Source organism: Orcinus orca, chromosome 10 (genome assembly GCF_937001465.1).
Source record: "Orcinus orca chromosome 10, mOrcOrc1.1, whole genome shotgun sequence".
NCBI classification, from domain to species: Eukaryota; Metazoa; Chordata; class Mammalia; order Artiodactyla; family Delphinidae; genus Orcinus; species Orcinus orca.
The window spans coordinates 55,515,957-55,534,640 of NC_064568.1; the positions used below are offsets into that span (position 1 = coordinate 55,515,957).

Consider the following 18,684-nt stretch of genomic DNA (forward strand, 5'->3'; position numbering starts at 1 on the left):
AACAAGTGACTCACTCTTACAAGCCCTTAGTGATATGTTGGTGGTGTTGGTATACTACTTATTTGTAATATCTATACATATGCTGCCTCCTTGATAAAGCAATAAAGTTTCCAATAAAACTTACCACTGTGGGCAGTGCAGGGGTGGGCTGAGCCAGTCTGAGGGGCCAGTCTGGGCCAGAACCAGGCAAAGCTGGGAAGGTCCAGGCAGAAGGCCTCAGGCTAGCACTCTGGGTCTACCCAGGAGGCAGGACTATTGTGACAGTAGTTCCAACCTAAGGAGAAAATGTTGCAGGTACAGCTGGGAAGCTGACACCACAGCTAATCTGTGAGATTGTTGCTGGGACCAAGAAGCCAAGTGTGTCGGTTAACTAGGGCCACAATAATGCCGTGTAATAAATGACCCCAAAATCGAGTGGCTAAAAGCAACACTCCTTTATCCTACGGCTCTAGAGGTCACCTGGGGCAGCTCTGCTTCACTCTGCAGGTCTACAGGTCTGAGTTCTTGCCATGGTCTCAGTCTCTCCCTCTCCCAGAGGGCTTGTGGGGGCACATTCCTCTCAAGGTGATGGCAAAGGCACAAGAGAAAAAGAAGAAACATGCCAAGTCTTGTAAGGCCTTGACTAAAAATTGGCACTATCACTTCAGCCCTATTTCATGGAGCAAAGCAAAAGGCCAAGCCCAATGTCACAAGGCAGAGAAGGACACTCTGCCCATGACAGGGCCGTGGTAATTATGCAGGAGACTCAAAGAACTAACCCGAGCCAGTAATCCAATTAACTCTGCCCACCTCCACGGCCACATCATTATATCCCTCCAGTACAAAAAACATCCCCACCTCCATCAAAGGGCACCCAGAAGTCTCACCCAATTGTGGCATCAGGAAACATTTAGGACTCCATGATTACATATGGTCCAGATGTGAAATGGACCTGGGAACTAAAAGCACAAGCTACTGGCCCACCCCCTCCCACACCCACACAACAAGCAACACTGTAACAGAGACAGGATAATCACAATAGGCACCCCTATTCAAAACAAGGAAACTTGATCTTCAGCAAATCTGAAGTCCCTCTAGGCAAATTAGAAGAGTTCCCCTGCCATGGGAGTAGGAAGTGTTTCTTTCTCTCTTTTTAAAAAAATTTAATATATATATTTTTTAATTCTTTTTTTAAAAATTTTATTGGAGTACAGTTGATTTACAATGCTGTATTAGTTTCAGGTATACAACAAAGTGAACCAGTTATACATATATCCAATTTTTAGATTCTTTTCCCATATAGGCCATTATAGGAAGTGTTTCTTGATTGGATCTTGGTTCTGTTCCCATGGGAAAGGGAGGAGTGGATGGGGGAGGGGGTAAGGGTTGGGACCCACAGTCCATGCTCTCTACAGCTCCCGGCTCTGTCCCAAGATACCCTTGCCATCATGTTCCTCATTGCTTCTGAAGAGGACACTGAAAATTATACCTTTCATTGGTGGCTACGTTTTCCCAGCCTGCTTCCCACCTGAAGAAAATTGGACACACTCAAAAAGTGTTTCAGTCTCTTTAGTTCAGGCTGGTAGGACTTTGGTAATATCACTCTCTCTACAACTTAGTGGGCTTTCTATGGATTTGATTGCAGTTCATTCCATGTGTTAAAATCACAATGTTTTTCAAGACACGTTTCTCTCCAGATTTGAATTACTAGCACACTTTGGGCACATCCAGTGGCTGTGGACCCATGCCTCTGTCCAGCTGAAAGAGCTACAAAAAGTCATTTTGTCATATTTTGCAGTGTTACAGCCACACCCCTGATTGGGTCTTTGCCCTGAAGCCATGTTTTCTTGCAAGTCACCTGAATTTGGTCTTTGTCTTTCCTGTTATATAATTCAACAACCATTCCCTGGACTTAATCTTTGTCCCCAGGCTGTATCTTAATTTAAGAATCTTTTCCTGCCTAGACTGGCTGAAGATAACAGTTTTATTTTCTAAGTAGCAACTTCTGGGCTGCTTGCAAACTGTTCTTTTCTTTTGTTTGGTTTCTGTTTTGAGCGCATCTCTTCCTTGTAGTAACTTACTGTATGCATTTAAAAGCAAACAACTCATTCTTTCAAAAATTTTCTCTGTCTGCCCTTTCCTTTGGTTATGTTGCTCACTTCTTTGAGTGATTTTACCATGCAACAAATCAGTGGATGGAAAAATCCTAATATTTAGATTTGTTCACAGAGAATGTTGCACTTGGACCTTAAGACCAAATTTATCTGTACTAACCAACTCTTCTAGAACTCTACTGAGAGGTATCAAGAACTGGTTCAGCCCTGAAGAAATATTAGAATTTTTAAATTGTACTATTTCTCCTGTTGGGACCCAACAGAGAGAAAAATGATAGAATAGGACTTGATCATTTCAAAAATTTTCAAAATCTTACCTTCATCCTTTGGAAGGGCCACAGCAAATTCTACTGGTCTGGAAGTATCTGGAACAAAATGCTACCATTTGTCAGCCCCAATATGGTGGAGTCATAGATTACCTGCTATTTGGTAAAGGCAGTAGATGGCAGAATGATCTGGTTCTACTTAAAGCAGCAGTCCCCAACCTTTTTGGCACCAGGGACCGGTCTCGTGGAAGATAGTTTTTCCACGGACCCAGGGAGGGGGATGGTTTCAGGATGACTCAAGCACATTACATTTATTGTGCACTTTATTTCTCTTATTATTACATTATAATATATAATGAAATAATTATGCAACTCACCATAATGCTGACAGGAGGCGGAGCTCAGGCGGTAATGCAAGCTATGGGGAGCAGCTATAAGTACAGACAAGCTTCGCTAGATCGCCTGCTGCTCACCTCCTGCTGTGCGGCCCAGTTCCTAATGGGTACTGGTCCGTGGCCCGGAGGTTGGGGACCCCTGACCTAAAGCACTACACAGGTCACCTCAGATTCATGAATGCAAGGTTCTTCTAGAAAGAGCAAACAACCATTTTTTTTTGTATATATATTTTTTATACAACAGGTTAAAAATGTGTATCCATTTTATACATATTAGTGTATATATGTCAATCCCAATCTCCCAGTTCATCCCACCACCACCACCCCGCCCCCCTGCCACTTCCCCCCCTGGTGTCCATACGAGCAAACCACCATTTTTTTCCACAAAGACTCTAGACTGATCTGCAAAGTTTATGACTTTGTAGCGCCTAGGTCTATAGTAGATGGGTTAACTAACTGTGGCCCATTGGCCTCCACTGCAGAGCCAGTAAGGTCAAGGCTATAGACATTACAGACTCTTGCAAGACTTTGTCCCACTTGAGGCAAAAAGAGACTAATCCATTCAATGTACACAGTTTGTCTCCAGTAAAGATAGAGCTAAGCCTCTTACCAATGGAAATCCCTGAATGAATTCGGCTTCTAGCATGGGGCAGATGGACCAGGTCTTCCTAGAATATAGGGTAACGGAGCTGGCTTCAGTGCTCAACTCTACAGCGTCTGCAGGTCTAACTGGGGACTCAGCTTCCAATGGGTGCTGACCCTCCCTAAGTTCATGGAGGCTGTAGACTGGGATGACTTGGCCCAAATCATTCCAAAAAGGATCAGGTAGCCTCCTCAAACTGGACAAAGAGGGGCTCTTACTCGAATCCAAATGCTTGGGCAGAAGGCCCTGACATATTGCCTTACACCTCACATATCAAACCTGGTGTAACTAGTGTATATAGAGTTTAACTTCCCTTGGAAGGCAGATGCAATTTCCTTACAATGTTTTCCTTGGGGCACAACTAGATGCTCTGGCTATAAACGTAGGGTACTGCTCACCTCTAGGCCTGCCCTAGAAGGCAGCTAATCATATCCTTGGTCCCAGACCCGCAGAAGTAGGTGTCACCTCTGGCTGTGCTGAAAGGAAGATGTTAGTCTATTAGGACCCAGAGGAGCGTGGCAGCGGCAGTCAGAAGAGAAAGGCTCTGAGCCAATGACATTCATAGTCATAACTTGCATCTTTTCCATGTGTTCCAATTGTTACACACACTTTATGTAGCTTATTATGTTTCCTTTCACAGTAACCTCCACTCTACAGATGGAAAGAAGCCTAGGCTTGAAGAAGTTCAATAACTTGTCTCGGGTCTCCCAGCTAGTAGATGGCAGCACCGGGATCTGAAGGCAGGCATTCTGTTTCCACATGGGATGTTATCTGCGGGGAGGGTCTTCAGCCACGTGTGATTCTCAGCCCTGAGGACAGAGATGTTAGTTGACTGCACCTTCATCCTCTTCCTGGGCACATGGCATCTGGAAATTTGAAAGCCTGTATCTTCACATGAACAGAGGCTCCCCCAGCTTCTTCTTGGAAGGAGACTGCAGTTTCCTCTGCCGAAGAGCCAACTCAAATGTTTGTTCGCAGCATCATTTTGAGCTGCCCAAGCTCACAAAGACTCCAGTGGACATTCCAGACTCTATCACTTAGACCACTGCAGAGTCGAATTCAGTCTGGAAATTTCAGCATCTTACGTACGGACTCTCACTTTGATAAGCACCGGCTGCTCCACCAAGAGGAATTAGCTATAAGTGATCTAACCGACCTACTAGTTGGGGTTTAGATTAAACACCTGAATTGTGGATAAAGTCTTGCAAATACAGTTGAAGTCATTTTTATAGTTGATTCTAAGGAGTAACACACAATGGGATCAATTACTTCTTGAGATATTTCGTAGGCTGTGAATCTAAAATCATACTGCTAAGGAAAAGTGAAAGAGTTTTTCTAAAATACTCTGGAGTAAATTCAGCTGGAAGAAAAAGGAAGCCTTAGCCTTCACTGATTTAAGCCACTTAGAATTGAAATACGATGTGTGGAGAGACTGTTCCTAGTCACTCTGGTTCGTAGTGTGGTGCTGAAACATAGATTTTGTTAAAGCATTAACAGCCTAGACTCTTAGCTGAACTTACACAGTTTGGCCCAAAGTTGACATGTGTCCTACGTTTCTAATATGCATGTGTTCCTACCTCAGTGAACAGCACTGTGAACACCAGAAACCTGGTCCCATGCCTATATCCAATCTCCAAGTCCTGATCATCCACTCATGTTAATCGAGCCTGACTCTACCTGCCTCTCTCCATCAAGGTACCACCATAATACAGGCCCCCATGCTCTCACAACCAAATTACCAAGTAGCCTGCCCGCTGACGCTCTTGACTCCACGGTCTCTCCTGCTCACTCACCCACACTGCACTGCTGTGAGTTTCCTCAAATGTTTGAACCTCTTCCCCAGGTTGCTTAGCCTGGGTACACAGCCTCCTCATCTGCTGTGGCTCAACTTCCCCCCATCACACTCCACTCCAGCTACTTCAACCAACACCAGGGCCCAGATGCTCTCTTTTCTTCTCTGCTTAAGCTTTGGTTTTTGTTTTTATGTGCGTGGAATGCCCTTTCCCCTACCCCTGCCCCCAGGGAGAGGGAGGTATAGAGAGGGAGCCAGAGCTAGAACTGGAGATGGATGTGCAGACACACAAGTTGATGAGCACAGAACATGAGTGAGAAGGACACCCACCGAAACCATTCATGGGGACCCCTAAGGAATGGGGCTCCAGGGGGGATGTTAAGGAAGTGGTACTGCAGGATGTACCTTTTACTTTTGTATATTGTTTAGATTTTTCTAGAGTGAATACGTTTAACTTACCTCTATATATTTTAAATTACATTTTCCCATCCTCACCTCCAGAGATACTGATTCAGTGGGGAAGGGTCCAGGATTCTAATCTTCCAAAGACCCTTCATAGACTCTGTTACTCAGTTAGGGAACTGTAGCTGAAAAGATTGTTTCCAGTATAATAAGGCAATTGACATTTTTGTTTTTTAAGAAAAGCTCCAACTCTATTACACAACCATTTTTTATTATTTCCTTTTATTTTACAGTAGCTTCTTTCTACTACAAATTCACATTCTCTAAGTATATTAGATTTGAAATATCTGTAAGAATTATAATAGCATTGGCAGTCATTTTAACAGTTAGCCACATTTGAACAAAGGGCCTAAATAATCATTGTAAAGCATGTATTTGTGAAGTAAGTTTCATAAGCCATTTTAAAATTAAGGCAAACAAGAAAAAAACCCTACAAATACAAATATCAGGGTTTCTCAGATTCTAAATTTATAACACTAACTTAATTACCATTTGATTGACTCTCAAAACAATGGATATTTTCAAAACACGAAGTAGAAAGTTATTAGAAATAACAACTTCAGTATAATGTATACCTATTTCACTAAACATTTTTAAGTTTTGACTTTGGGAAAATGTAAAGATGTAAATGTTTTTATAATTAACTTTTGAAAATATCTGTAATGCCTTAAAATGCAGACATCAACGCATCTATTTCTTTAAACTTGTTAGTTATATTTTCAATACATTCTCCAGCTTTTAATCTTAGCCCATCAATTACAAGATAGTCCTCGTCACAGTGATTCTCAAGCGAGCTGCCAACAGGAGCTTCAGGGCCACATTTCGATAACTGTAAAAATAATCATACAAGTCATCAAATTTACTTGAAGACCAGGCTTAATTATTTGAACAAAACATAAAGTTGTCAGTAACTCCTTAAGAAGGTGTTCCATTTGCTGGTGGTCAAATAATGATCCCCACATAAAGTATAACGTACAGTAAGTGTGTGAGTGTAAAAATAACAGTATTTGGTCCTGTCTCTACTCTCCAACATCACACATTTTTAGTTAGTTTTAATTTTATGCTTTGGCAAAATGTGGTCATTAAAATTAAACTTCTGAGAGTTTTCTATATTTGTTTATTTTAAAAATGATTACTATGGGGAATACAAGTTAAAACTGTTTTAGTCACACTTTTCTGCTCTCATTTTCTCATAAGCATCTGCATTCCTTATGAACAGTGAGAGTGTGTGCTAGCTTAGTGGGAAAGAACACAGGTAAAAACAATGCAAACACACACACACACACACACACACACACACACACGAGATTTACAACTTCAAGGGTCATTAAAGGCAGAGGTAACTTCCCACACAATGAAAGAAAAAAAATACATGCAGTTTATGGGACTTCCCTGGTGGTGCAGTCGTTAAGAATCCGTCTGCCAATGCAGGGGACACAGGTTCGAGCCCTGCTCTGGGAAGATCCCACATGCCGCAGGGCAACTAAGCCCATGCGCCACAACTACTCAGCCTGCACTCTAGAGCCCATGAGCCACAACTACTGAGCCCATGTGCCGCAACTACTGAAGCCTGTACACCTAGGGCCTGTGCTCCGCAACAAGAGAAGCCACTGCAATGAGAAGCCTCCGCACTGCAACGAAGAGCTCGCTGCAACCAGAGAAAGCCCACGTGCAGCAACAAAGCCCTGACACAGCCAAAAATAAATAAATAAATTAAAAAAGAATACATGCAGTTTAGACAAGTGCTTCCATGTATCAAAAATGTACCTTTCATTACAATAATTATTAAAATAATTATTATTCAGTAAACTCTGTCTTATCTGTATATGGACTATCTAATTTGTGAATTATTCAGGTGGATTCTTATAATAATCTGAAATTAATTCCTTCTCATTTTTTTCCACATCAGGTCATGTCAACTAGTGTTAATATTAGCTAAGAACATAATTAATTAGAAAGGTGACTCTACTGAGGAAAATAATCTCATAAAGTATTTCAACGACAAATAGAAATGGATTTTGATTATCCATGTGTGTATGCTTTTTGTTCATGTTGCTACTCTCAATTCATTGGTATAAATGCTTGAGAGTAATCGACCTGAAACCTCATACATGAAATGAATGATGAAAACATCATCAAATTTACAACTTTGAAAATAGCTCAAACACTATCTGCCCAGAGAATAAACATGCTCAGAACTTTAAAATTATCAGATGGCTCCTTTTGATGTGTTAGCTTGTAAAGGCCACTTTCTCCTAAAAACAAAACACATCTTCAGTGTTAAGTGGTATTACCTTTGGAAGATATATTAATTTTTCCTACTAACAAAAAAAAGAAATCCCTTAGGTGATCATTTTTTTATTTTTAAGCTGTAAATTGCTCCAGCTTTGACAGTTGGTCTCATTGCTATTCTCCTTATTTAAAAGTGAACAAGGCCCTAAGTACCCTGAACCTGCCATGAATTCCAGACTTGTAAAGCTCAGTGTGGAGAGAAGCTTATGAATCAGTCAGCAGGTGGCACTCACCTGCCTACTACCAGCAAGTTAAAATGGTTAAATTTTATAATTTTTAAATGACTTTGAAAGCATAAAATATTACAAGAATCTAAAACAAAGAGCAAGCTCCTGGCTGGTGATGTATAAAAACTATGTATTTTACCTTAAGAAATAAAAATCAGAAGTAATTTTCTGTTCTATGAAGTTACTAGTTATAATGGCAAAATAGAAGCCAATTCTGTGGCTGTAAAAGCTCCAGGACATTTCTATAAAAATCAACCTGGCTGTATTTTTTTTTTTTTTTTGCAGTACGCGGGGCTCTTACTGTTGTGGCCTCTCCCGTTGCAGAGCACAGGCTCCAGACGCGCAGGCTCAGCGACCATGGCTCACGGGCCCAGCCGCTCCACGGCATGTGGGATCTTCCCAGACCGGGGCATGAACCCGTGTTCCCTGCATCGGCAGGCAGACTCTCAACCACTGTGCCACCAGGGAAGCCCCTGGCTGTATTTTTGAAAAGACAAACTGATAAGACTGAAAAAAAAAAAAACCACTGCAAAAATCCATATGGTGCTCAAACAAAACACACATTTGCTAGAAAAGAATAATTTGTATATTAACTACATGTATACAACATATATATCACCAATCTATAGCTCTTGTTCTACAAAGGGTAGGATCTATATAGAGACAACAAGTTTTTTGTTTTTTGTTTTTTGTTTTTAAAAAAGGAACTCTAATTGGAAAAATGGCATTCACAACCCATGGAAATTCAAGTACAAGTTGGTATCGCTGACCAAGAAAACATTTCTGTTTTTCAGCTCAGCAAGTGTTTTTATCATTAATTTTATTTTCCTTGACATTTTGATCTCAACTGTAAATCCTGTATATTTCTTGATTTCTAACTCAGTCAAGGAGGTATTTAAGAATCATCTTTATTCTTCTTGAAGTTCTGAATGAAATCAGCCAAAGTGGGTAAACAATCTTGTCCACTTACAAATCCACCTTTTCTGCATCTCAGAATAGACAGACTTGGGGATGGGTAGTTCCGCAAAGTGAGAATATGGGAAAAGAGACAAAGTGACAAATTCTTAGCTCATACTCTCTCCAGCGGCTGCCACTGACAATTCTCATCTGTAATAACAGCCAAACTTAGGTGTCAATTACTCTGCAAAGCACTTTTCCTGGTTTGCCTTGTTTCACCCTTGGCTAGGCAACCTTGCCAAGTCCCCCAAATGCTCACTGGCAGGACCAGGATGGGCACGTAGGCACTGTATCCTGAGCCTGTCTCCTATCCACTGCCCTCCTGACTCCAGGCACACTATATACCCAAATGAGGGAATGAGAGAAGGAATGAAACCTTAAGGTTCCAGGGCTCCCCACTGCTGTTTTTCTTCCTAACTACATAGGGAACAGCTGTACCACCTTGTGGAAGCGTCTGCCCCATGACTTATTTTTCTCACACCTGCCACACTGCTGCTCTGTGTTAATGAGCTGGGCTTGTACCTCATTTTATTTGCACAGACATGGAGCTGATATGCTGAGCAGTGTGTCAACCAACTCAAAATTTCTGTTTTCATATATAAATATTGAATACAGTAAGCACACATGGCCTTTCTCAGCCCAATATAGCTGACCAAAAGAAAAAGACAATTTAGTTAAGAATGGTGAAATAGAGTCCAGTGAAAAACCCCACCTCCAGGATGTTACTAATGAGGTTTGTCCCCATGGAGGTCAACCCTGTGCATGAACCAGGCAGAGCAGGTTTCCTGAGCGGCTCTTGTCCTGGCCCTTCTCCTGACTGTAAAGATGGGCACCCCCTCGATGACAGTGAGCCCCTCCATCTCTCTTCATTCCAGCCTTAAATATCTAAAATAAAAGAGCTCCTTGGCTCAAATATACTTTTTTCAAAGACTGATAGATGCATCTTGATTTCTCAACAGGCTACTAGTTTATTATTCACCTCATGATAATCAAGGGCTCAAGTTTCAGAAGTGAAAAGCATTTCCCATATAGTGAAAATGAAGATCCAGGAACAATTTCTGCTGTTTAAGGAGTCTGGAGTTGCTGTTTAGGCCTGATGGTCACTATGGACCCTACCTTTTCTCCTGTATCTGTCTCCTCTCTGCGCTCCCCTTCCGACTCATCAGGGGCGGCTGTGGGCTCCCGTGCTTGCTCTAGCATTTGCTCCAGCTCTTTTAGTAAAAGTTCTGTCTCAGAGACAACTAAAGAAACAACGTTAATATAGTCAAAAATGTTATATCTTAATTAATTCAATCTAATTCATACTATTAACCACCCCCAAAGAGGACATTTTCTAAAGTTATGAGATTAAAAAATAAATACTTTGTATAATTTTCAGATAGGCCTCTGCTTGATGTGAAATTACTATGGATTTCCAGGTGAATCTTTTATATTGAATAATTATTCCTTGAAAAATGTAGGTTACATTCTTGCTATGTGTAGACTATAAAGTATCCCTGAAACATCAAAAGCTCACTAGAAGTTTGCATTTTTAAAATAAGGAGCCAAGGGCACCAAACTAAATTGTTATTTATAGACCGAGGGTCAGCAACTTTTTTTCTGTGAAGGACCAGAGAGTAAATATTTCAGCCTTTGTGGGCCAGATGGTCTCTGTCACAGCTACTCAATACTGCTGTTGGATGCAAACCATACACATACACTTAAACCAAATGAGAGTGGCTGTGTCCCAATAAAACTTTATTTACAAGAACAGGCAGCAACTCGTGGACCGTGGGCCACAACTTGTCAATTCCTGCAATAAACTATTAAAGCTACTGTTTAAAAGGGGAAGCCATGTAATTAAGTGGCAAGGCTAAGTCCAGACTAGTCTATTCCTAATCAAAATATCAATGCATCTTAACTGCCTAATCTGATTAAAAAAAAAAAACCCACACACTTATAAAAATTGTGGTTTTTTGGTGCTACTGTGACAGAAATATGTAAGTATGTAAAAAAATCTGGTAATTGATTGAACTTGTTGAGATAAAATAATATCCCCATCAAAGAAATAAACACCTATTATAACTCTACAGACTCAATCACTGATTAACAATATCAACTGAATTCCCGATTTAAATAAAACAAACATTTTCATTTGATACCAAGTTTTGTTGAAGTAAAGATAAGGGGAAGGAGACCCGGATGGCCTGCTCCTGCAAAACAGACTGATGGGGCCCCTGAGAAGTCTTCCAAGGGCAGCATGATTGAAAGAGAAAGGCCACGAACACACACCCCATCACCTTCCACTCTGGTTATACAAATCTGACACACCACCCCTATTATGGACTGCTCATTGACAAGTAACCAAAAATCACACAAGGTAGAGCAGCTGAAAGTTCATGGAACCCAAGCAGGACACACCCTTCAGCGCTAAAATATTATCAATGAATATATCAAGGTGTTCCCAGCAATCATATTAATTTAATTGTGCATGATATACACATCCATTTGTGTGTGTGTGTGTTTACACACACAGGTATCCTTGTAAACTAAGCATGCTATAAGGTAAAAACAGAGATTATTAACGTGAGACGTTCCAGCTCAACAGAACTCATATTTTATTACCATCTTCTTTTATTTAATCAACAAATGTTTATTGTGTGCCTACTAAGAGTCAGGGGCCCCAGAGAAGAGCCACAGACCAACGAGCCTTCCTGGTCATCATCTCCATCTAGCCAGTCTTAGGTTTTCTTTGTGGAAAACTCTCACAAACAGTTTGAAAGAAGCTTTCTGATAAGCCATTCCATACCTCAGAACCAGTTCCTATGTTTAAAGACAAACAAACAAAAACCGTAACTGACATGTTAGTTGTAAGCACACAGATCTGTGTTAACTGCCAAAGCCTAAGAACACAGAGGATAAGCTATTCCATTCTAGAACAATGATATTCAAAATCTAGGGGCACAAGGATCACCTGGAGACTTTATTAAAAAATACGAATGCAACACCGTATCTACTGAATCAGAATTTTCTGTAGGAAAGTACATTTTCACTGAATCAGTTTTGTTAATGAGATTAACCTCTCTTTATGACAGATTTCTTACTTAGTAACCTGTCACTTAATAACAACTGTGTGGCTATCTTCACACCAATTCCCCAGTCCCACTCACAGATGTTGGGTTTTCCTACTTTACATTCTGAGTCTATGGAAATTGATAACTGACATTCAGTGCACTGCTGAGAAGGTGTATTTTGAGCTCTGCTGTAAAGGAAAAATGGCACACAAACTTCTTTTTATTTCTAAGGCTAGACTAAAATACAATCAATTTATGATAATGAATGTCATTGCCAAGCGCCATTGCAGGCTCTCTGTTTTCAAGTGATCTGGAAAAGTATGTACACTACCTTTCGATCAAAGGGAAGACAAAGTAATGGATGACTTCATGAATCAACCAGGGTTCATAACACCAACTTGACTGATGTCAAATTCTGCTTCCAGAGCAACAGGAGGCTTGCTTTTCTAAATGGATATTCCTATACTGTAAACGCAGAGAGTGCAAAAATAATTCTCAGAAATTGCAGTTACTGTAATCTACAAACTAGGTTATCAAAATTGGTCAATGATCTCCTCCAAAGATAGAGAGAGAATGCACGCCTGTGCTAACTGCATGACCAATCAACTTCTATCAATCCTCATTATCCTGTAGTTTTCCTAACTTGCTTCAATTTGTTGAGTGATAGCTGCTCTATCATGCAGAGAAAGTGGAAAAAAAAAAAAAGAAAAGAAAAGGAAAGAAAAAAGTATCTCTCATACTGAAGTCCATATCTGGCTTTTAAAAATGACTTTTTATAAAATAAATCAGTGTTTTTTTCCATTCCTGATAAGAAATAACTTACTGTTTATCTCAATAAATCAGTCACTATTTTTTTAAATAAATTTATTTATATTTTATTTATTTTTCACTGTGTTGGGTCTTCGTTGCCACACGTGGGCTTTCTCTAGTTGCGGAGAGCGGGGGCTACTCTTTGTTGTGGTGTGCATGCTTCTTTTTTTTTTAAACATCTCTATTGGAGTATAATTGCTTTACAATGGTGTGTTAGTTTCTGCTTTATAACAAAGTGAATCAGCTATACATATATATATATATATCCCCATATCTCCCTCTTGAGTCTCCCTCCCACTCTCCCTATCCCACAGTGTGCATGCTTCTCATTGTGGTGGCTTCTCTTGTTGTGGAGCACAGGCTCTAGGGCCACGGGCTTCAGTAGTTGTGGCACGTGGGCTCAGCAGTTGTGGCTCGCGGCCTCTAGAGCACAGGTTCAGTAGTTGTGATGCACAGGGTTAGTTGCTCCGCAGCATGTGGGATCTTCCCAGACCAGGGATCGAACTGGTGTCCCCTGCGTTGGCAGGCGGATTCTTAACCACTGCGCCACCAGGGAAGTCCAATCAGTCACTATTTTAAAAGCCTTAAAATGTATATTTATGAACTTTTCTTTACTCTCTATTTCTCTATTAAATGTCTAAAGAAGCTATTTCCTCCCTTATATAACGAGGCCACTGGCTGGGTTATTTCAAACCTGGCACTGAAAAATAGCATCTTAAATAAACTTTCAGGGCCATTTCAATGTTGAAATTTTGAAGTCATTCTTACAGAAAAGGAGGGTGAAGAGGAGGAAAAAGCACTTGGTTTTGTTTTGTTTTCAAGTAACCACAAACCCTCCTCTGTGTGTTCATGATTTAAACGTAGAGATGAGTGAAATACAGGCTGAAGTGGAATGAAGAAGAGGACACCTTTCTGGGACACAAACAGAAACAGGAGGCACAAAGGCCAAGAGGTTAAAGGTGACTCCAAACCAAGAGCAGGTGGGCAAAGTTTGCCTTGAATAGCGAGACAGCACCCTTCTCCCCATTAGCCTTTTACACCCCAGACCCAGGCCTCAAGCTTTCATCTCCTACTCGGGCTCAGCCACCATCCAGACCTTTCCTATATTAGCCATTCTTTGCCATGCTCACCTATCTCAGACAGCTAATGAACACATCCTTTGCTAACTTATTAATTAATGTTAGTAGATTATTAGTTAATCCAGGGTACTATGTCAATCTTTTATCTATCAAAAGTTTAATACACTGTCTACTTCCCAAAAAGAAATGAGGTATTTACCAACAGAAAACACTGATACAATAAAACAAATGACAAAAACTCAAAGACTGAAAATAAAAGAAGTCAAAATCAATTCATTAAGGAAGATATGAAAGGCATTACATTTAAAAAATGCTTAGACCAACTACCAGTGCTGTAAAGAAAAACCATAAATTTAGCTTTAAGCTTCTGGTACTCAAAGCAACCAAGGAAACTGTTGCAAACTTTGATTAATTTTAAGAAGCTATGTGACCTTAGAAAAGTCATGTAACCTATTAAGTACCTCAGTTTCTCCACTGACAGAATGGGCGTTAAAATAATATCTACCTTATCTATCTCATATAGATCTTGTGAGGGTTAAATAAATTGATATATATGAAATATTTAGAAAAGTGAGGACACATACTAACTGCTACAGGTGTTATCATTATTGTATTATTATTTCATCATCAATGGATTATTTTTTTTTTGGTCCCTAAACACTGAAAAAAAAATATAATACAAGATATTTCGGGTGGCAATTCTCCAAAAAAATACAGACATGCTCCACAAATAGCTATTTAAATACCATATTTAATTCTTAGATTAAATCTCTTTTCATAACCACTTTTTAAAATTGAAGTATAGTTAATTTACAATGTTGTGTTAGTTTCAGGTGTACAGCAAAATGATATATATATATGTGTATATATATTCTTTTCCAGATTCTTTTCCATTATAGGTTATTACAAGATATTAAATATAGTTTCCTATGCTATACAGTAGGCCCTTGCTGTTTACCTATTTTACATATATAGTAGTGTGTATATGTTAATCCCAAACTCCTAATTTATCTCTCCCTCCCGGCATTAGATTAAATCTTTATACAGCCATGAATATACAGTTTAATTTATTTAATGATTCCTCAATTTTTTCTATTATTTTCCAGAAATAGTCCTCTCTTTGTCGGATAAGAGGGCTTCTACTGCATCTCTTTATTACAGATGAAGAAACTGATACTTGGAAAGGTAAAGTAGATCCACTTAATTGACTCTCCCTGGGATCTCTAACTAAGGGAAAGAGAGAAGCAACTGTAGAGCATAAAACCCATAATGGAATATCACAGCTGGGGCAGTAGACTAACAGGAGACACATTAGCACCTGGGAGCATAAGGAAAGAGGGTCCAAAAGTGGGGTGGAGACTCAAGAATCTGACGGTATAATTTTCCTCTGTTGCTCGATCCAGGACTGATCCTACCTTAAGCTAAGAAGAAATGAGAGATCTCAGAGGCCTGCATCAAGGACTCCACAGAAATATGGGTAGTGGGTAAAAAATTTGAGGAGGGTACAAACTACTGAAAAAGAACTACTCTTTCAGGAAGTAGTCAGCTCTTACAAAGAACACAGAAGACTAGATGTTCCTGTTCTTTAGTTCAAATGGGATTGAGGAGTGGAACACTGATCAGGTAAACTATTTTAACAATTAACTACTGAGACTTTCAGAGCCATACAGAACATGAGACTACTGACAGGGCTTCCCTTTAGTGGAAGACTACTGAGATGTGTTCACTCATTTACATGGAAGAGTCATTTCCAGTCAGTGGATTCCTGGCAGGCATGAATTTCTTCTGTAGGATCCTGTGCTAGTTGGAGAGGAGAAGGATCCAGCTGTAGTATCAGGGTCACCTGGTGGTAACTCAGCCTAGGGCTAAAATGACTTTTGATATTTCTACAGGAATATCTGAACTGATCATGTGAGGCAAAGGAACAAAATAACCAAAAAAGAAAAAAAGCACCTTAAATAGCGGGAAAGCAGTAGCAGAATAAGTTTAAGAAGAGATGGAAACAACAGAATTTTGTAGTGGTTTAGGAGAGGAGCCAAAGAAATTTCTTTTTAAAAAATAACTACCTCAGGCTTCCCTGGTGGTGCAGTGGTTGAGAGTCCGCCTGCCGATGCGGGGGACACGGGTTCGTGCCCCGGTCCGGGAAGATCCCACATGCCGCGGAGCAGCTAGGCCCGTGAGCCATGGCCACTGAGCCTGCGCGTCCGCAGCCTGTGTTCCGCAACAGGAGAGGCCACAATAGTGAGAGCCCCGCGTACCGCGCAAAAAAAAAAAAAAAACTACCTCGTCCTTCCTCTGCCTGCTTTCCTTTCTTTTACTGAGACTGAAAACAAATGGCGTATTTAGCCAATGGAAATGAGAGCCCCGTAGGATCTTGGAGTGGCTTCAAGGAGAGGGAGTGTGGCACAATGACTTCTCTGGGTTTAACTGGCTTTGAAACCTCTTTGTATGGCTGCCAAAGTTCCACCTAGCAAACAAGCATGTGCCTGCTTTTCAAGACCAACGAAAATGTAGGAAAAGTAAAGTGCTTTTGAAAGTGAAGACCTTCTCCCTGCAGGCGACATTCTCCCTACTGTGGTCTAACTCCAATGGCAATTAATTCAGCTGGAAGCCCTAGGCTGCTGCTTTTCTTCCTTCTCCCCCTTTGGCACCCCTAGGACCCCAATAAATGTGGAATAGATAAGTCTGGATTGAAGCGTATTGATGCTGGTATTTCCTCCCACAACAGCTGATGCTTTATTTTAAAAAATTAAATATATGACAAAGCCAGAGAAAATTTAATTCGAGGGAATAGAAACCTGAAGACAATTGAAAATCCCTAGTATGTAAATCAATACCAAAAACCCACTAATGTTTCTCATATATGTATACATGTACATTTTTTTTTCTTCAAAGGAATACAATTATATGTGGTGAAATTAAATACAGGTAAAAGAACTAAAAGCAGGACAGGCCTTCACATACCCATGTTTTCCTTTGATAAGGCATCATCTGAACAAACATTTTCAAAAGATGATTTTAAAATAGCTTTCCTAGAAAAAGAATTTGACAGATTTATTTTCAAAAGATCAGGCATGTATATTTAAATAACTGTTCATGCATATTCATTGGTAACTGTAAATTATGAGTATATATTTCCTAACTTGGGGTACTTTTTCCTTGTTGTTGTACACAGTAAGTAAGGCAGTGAAAAACAAAATAATACTGATCTGAGCTTTCACTAGGTAAAAACCACTAGTAATCTACCCAGCACCTTACACAGCCTTTTTCGTGTAATCCTCCCTCCAAAAACCTACCAATTGTTACTCAGAGGAACTAAGAAATTTGACAACATAGGAAAATGGTTGAACGTGACAGTACTAAATTCTGTCAGACTGCAAAATCCATGCTTTTCCCACTACACCATGTTGCTGATTTCGAGTCAGAAAACATCTGTTCAAACACATTTTCTCTAACCAGATGATCTTGAGAAAGTCACTTAAATTCTTTAAGGCACAAATTCTTCATCTTTTAGGTGGAGATAATTATGATATACCCCTATCTATTTGATGAGGTTACTGTGAAGTGTCAAGATTAGGAAGTGAAAGTCCTTTTTAAAAATTTAATTATTCACCTTCTAAAAAAGGACAAAGAAGAAGAGAAGCACTGTCATATTAGGCCAGTCTTTGTCTTTGAGTAGGACTCCTTTTCACATAACACTGATTACTATTCATTAAAAAAATAAATAACCTGTATGGCTGGTTCAGTGATAAACACTAAAACTTGTCATCAGTGACTTATTATAAAGGCTTATTTCTGGTTTGCATTACCTATTTTTAAACTAAAAACCTGCTTCTTATCTGGTTGCTCACATGATATTAATCTTTGAAACTTATAGTTCAACACATTTGTACCAACATAAAACTTTCTCCATAATTCTAAGCCTACTACTTATCATTTTATTAATTCTTTTAGAAAATTTAAAACGTATTTCCCTAGAAAAACAAAATTAAGAACCAGGGGGAAATGTCATATAAAAATTAAACCCAATATATATATATTTCAATTTTATCATAATAGTTTTTAATTTAAAAAAGCATACCTTTTCCTAAATTTGGGCTTTTTCTTTTGAGTATTATTTTTGGAAACTTGCATCTGTAAAGTAACAACACAAAAAGATCAGTTAGTTCATATGGGATACGATGAGTTCAGCATAATAATGGATCCTATATGGTCTGAGTAAGTTAGCCCAGAAGAAAAACTCTGGTCCCCAGCCCTAAACAACATATGTAATTCTAAGTCAGCCACTTCATCATCACTGCAATTCCACTGACCTGCTCAACTTCTAGGAATGGTCGACTCATCCAGTACAAATGCCTACCCCCTATATCCACTCTCCCTTCCTCACCTTCCACAAATACACAAAAATACTAAGTAAAACTACTTTTAAATTTTAATTCATATATGATCTTTAAAGAAAGAAAAAGAAATATTCAGATGCCAGAAACATGTGGAATGCAAAGCTATACAGGTGGGAAGTGACATGGTGAAGACCCACAGAGAATTTATACCAGAAAAGGGCCAAAAGGGCTTGGGACTGGGGTTTTAATGTCTAAGCAAGGACAAGATGAAGGAT

General features: G+C 39.7%; 1 protein-coding gene across 5 annotated transcripts in view; it reads right to left on the reverse strand.

Moving 5' to 3' along the window:
- Positions 1–5,841: 5,841 nt before the first annotated feature.
- The window catches only part of ZCWPW2 (zinc finger CW-type and PWWP domain containing 2), a 139,785-nt gene continuing 126,942 nt past the window's right edge, over positions 5,842–18,684 (reverse strand). For 2 of the 5 annotated variants that reach the window (XM_033405450.2, XM_049715948.1), the window contains exons 6-9: positions 18,151–18,203; positions 17,034–17,101; positions 10,244–10,368; positions 5,842–6,480 (exon numbers count right to left, since the gene is read on the reverse strand). In XM_033405450.2, the coding sequence (XP_033261341.1) occupies positions 6,319–6,480; positions 10,244–10,368; positions 17,034–17,101; positions 18,151–18,203 (408 nt within the window). In that variant the 3' untranslated portion in view covers positions 5,842–6,318. Of the gene's footprint in view, positions 6,481–10,243; positions 10,369–11,521; positions 16,281–17,033; positions 17,102–18,150; positions 18,204–18,684 lie in introns of those variants that run through there. The other 3 variants (XM_049715949.1, XM_049715950.1, XM_049715951.1) reach the window with 3 other exon arrangements.